Here is a 1657-nt window from a genome sequence, read left to right as displayed (position 1 = left end):
CACCCGGCTTTCATTTTATTTAAACTGGGTCAAAGATTGCAAACCGTTTCTAAAGGATAATTCACCAGGAACATGAAAATATTTTAATATTCAGAGAAAACATGAAGATCCATCCTTTCTAACGTCAGGCGATTACTCCGTTTTCACCAGAGAAGAATTCCTGCAGCCGGTTGAAGGTTCCTGTGGTGCAACAGTGTGAGCCTGGTTGGTTTACAAGGTGGGGAAGATCATGAAGCCTGTGAAGGTGTGGCTGGTGCTGCTCTGGCTCGTAAGAAGGCCGTTGAACCTGGTTGGCACCACAGAAATCTGGTCTCCAGGATTCAGCTCCAGAACGGCTGAGCCAGACGTGACCAGGAAAGCATCAGAGCTGTCACACAGCGTCATGTGACTTTCTTCTCCCTTCATCAGCTTCACACACACCTGTGTGGTTAGAATGAACACATCGTTAGGGTTGGATGTTTAAGACGTGCCGTATTCTTCTGAAAAATCATGGGAGATGGATGCAGTGGACAGTTTGGGACGAAGGCAGAGATCTGCAGACTCACTCTGGACTTTGCTGAGATGTGGAAACTGAAGAAATAGACTCCTTTTATTGTGCAGTTAAATTTGCCATCGATCACCTTTTCTCCTTGAAACTGTGGGCCCAGCTCTGGGACGATCTCCCTGGGGGGCAGAGGTTTAATGAATTAATAAATGAATGAATGGACAAATAAATCTCACATAATCTACCTAAAAATGATCAATGTAACACATGCAAACATAATGTATAATTAGTGATATAATTGTCATCCTGTCTAATTTAGTGCTCATGGGCATCAAGATGTGAAACCTATTCAATTATATCCCTTCAAATTCCTCTAGTTCTTAACATCAACATCCCACTGGGAGGTAACGCTACGTTCACACAGAATGCGCTTTGAGCAGCAGAAGCAGCTGGTTTGCATGCAAAGTCTATGATGGACGCCAATCAAGGTGCATCAAAAGGTCCTGCATCGCGTTTAGAGCGGCTGAAGCGGCGCCTTGTAAGCTTCTGAGACGAGTGACACGCTTCACAAGCAGCAGATGCTTGAGTTGGAAAATGTTTTCTGCACGATGCACCACATCAACCAATCAGAGAAGCTGATCTGGGAGCTGGCAGGGAGTCAGACGCAGCACTGCTGATGCAGAGCGCTATGATCACTCCTCTGAAACAGTTTATTAACGCCTAAATTAACTGAAAATGTAAGAACCTGCCGGCCGGATATGATCGCTTTTATTATCCTGCTGCCTGCAGTTTGGATTATGTACCTAAAAAACGCCTTCCATTCGCCGCGGCAAACCGTGAAGAGGCGAGCGGGCCTGAGGCAGCTGCTGCTGGGGATTCCCAGTGACAGCGCACTTTACTGGACGTCTGACCTTAATGTGGATCAAAGCATCAGAAATGAAGCAGCAGGAGCTTCTTTGCTGCTGAAATCATGTGCGACGTCAACGTAGCCTAATTCAATGCCTCTTAAACAAACAGTTCTCCTCCAAACCAGAGGGTGGCAGGCTTGATATCATCCTACCATGACATTTTAAAGTTAGTATATTAACCAGAAACTGATACCATGGCTCTGTTCGAATTTATGGGCTGCGTCTACCAAGGACGCGGTCTACCTGGACTGGATCCTTCCAAGTC

The 1657-nt window shown here is 45.9% G+C and overlaps 1 protein-coding gene across 1 annotated transcript; it reads right to left on the bottom strand.

Annotated features, from left to right (window-relative positions):
* Nucleotides 1–8: 8 nt before the first annotated feature.
* On the bottom strand, nucleotides 9–1552 carry LOC107103379 (complement C1q subcomponent subunit B-like). Its single transcript, XM_015403071.1, has 3 exons — nucleotides 1545–1552; nucleotides 546–663; nucleotides 9–420 (listed from the first exon to the last, which is right to left on the bottom strand). Exons 1-3 carry the CDS (start codon nucleotides 1550–1552, stop codon nucleotides 211–213), a joined length of 336 nt encoding a protein of 111 aa, XP_015258557.1. The 3' UTR covers nucleotides 9–210.
* Nucleotides 1553–1657: the final 105 nt, after the last annotated feature.

This window comes from Cyprinodon variegatus, unplaced genomic scaffold (assembly GCF_000732505.1).
Source record: "Cyprinodon variegatus isolate N-32 unplaced genomic scaffold, C_variegatus-1.0 Scaffold1436, whole genome shotgun sequence".
In the NCBI taxonomy this organism is placed as follows: Eukaryota; Metazoa; Chordata; class Actinopteri; order Cyprinodontiformes; family Cyprinodontidae; genus Cyprinodon; species Cyprinodon variegatus.
This window is presented reverse-complemented; position numbering and strand designations above follow the sequence as displayed.

Coding starts and splice junctions, on each gene's coding strand:
- LOC107103379 (XM_015403071.1), bottom strand. Junction 421..545: donor ACATCTCAGCAAAGTCCAGA/GTGAGTCTGCAG, acceptor CTAACCACACAG/GTGTGTGTGAAGCTGATGAA.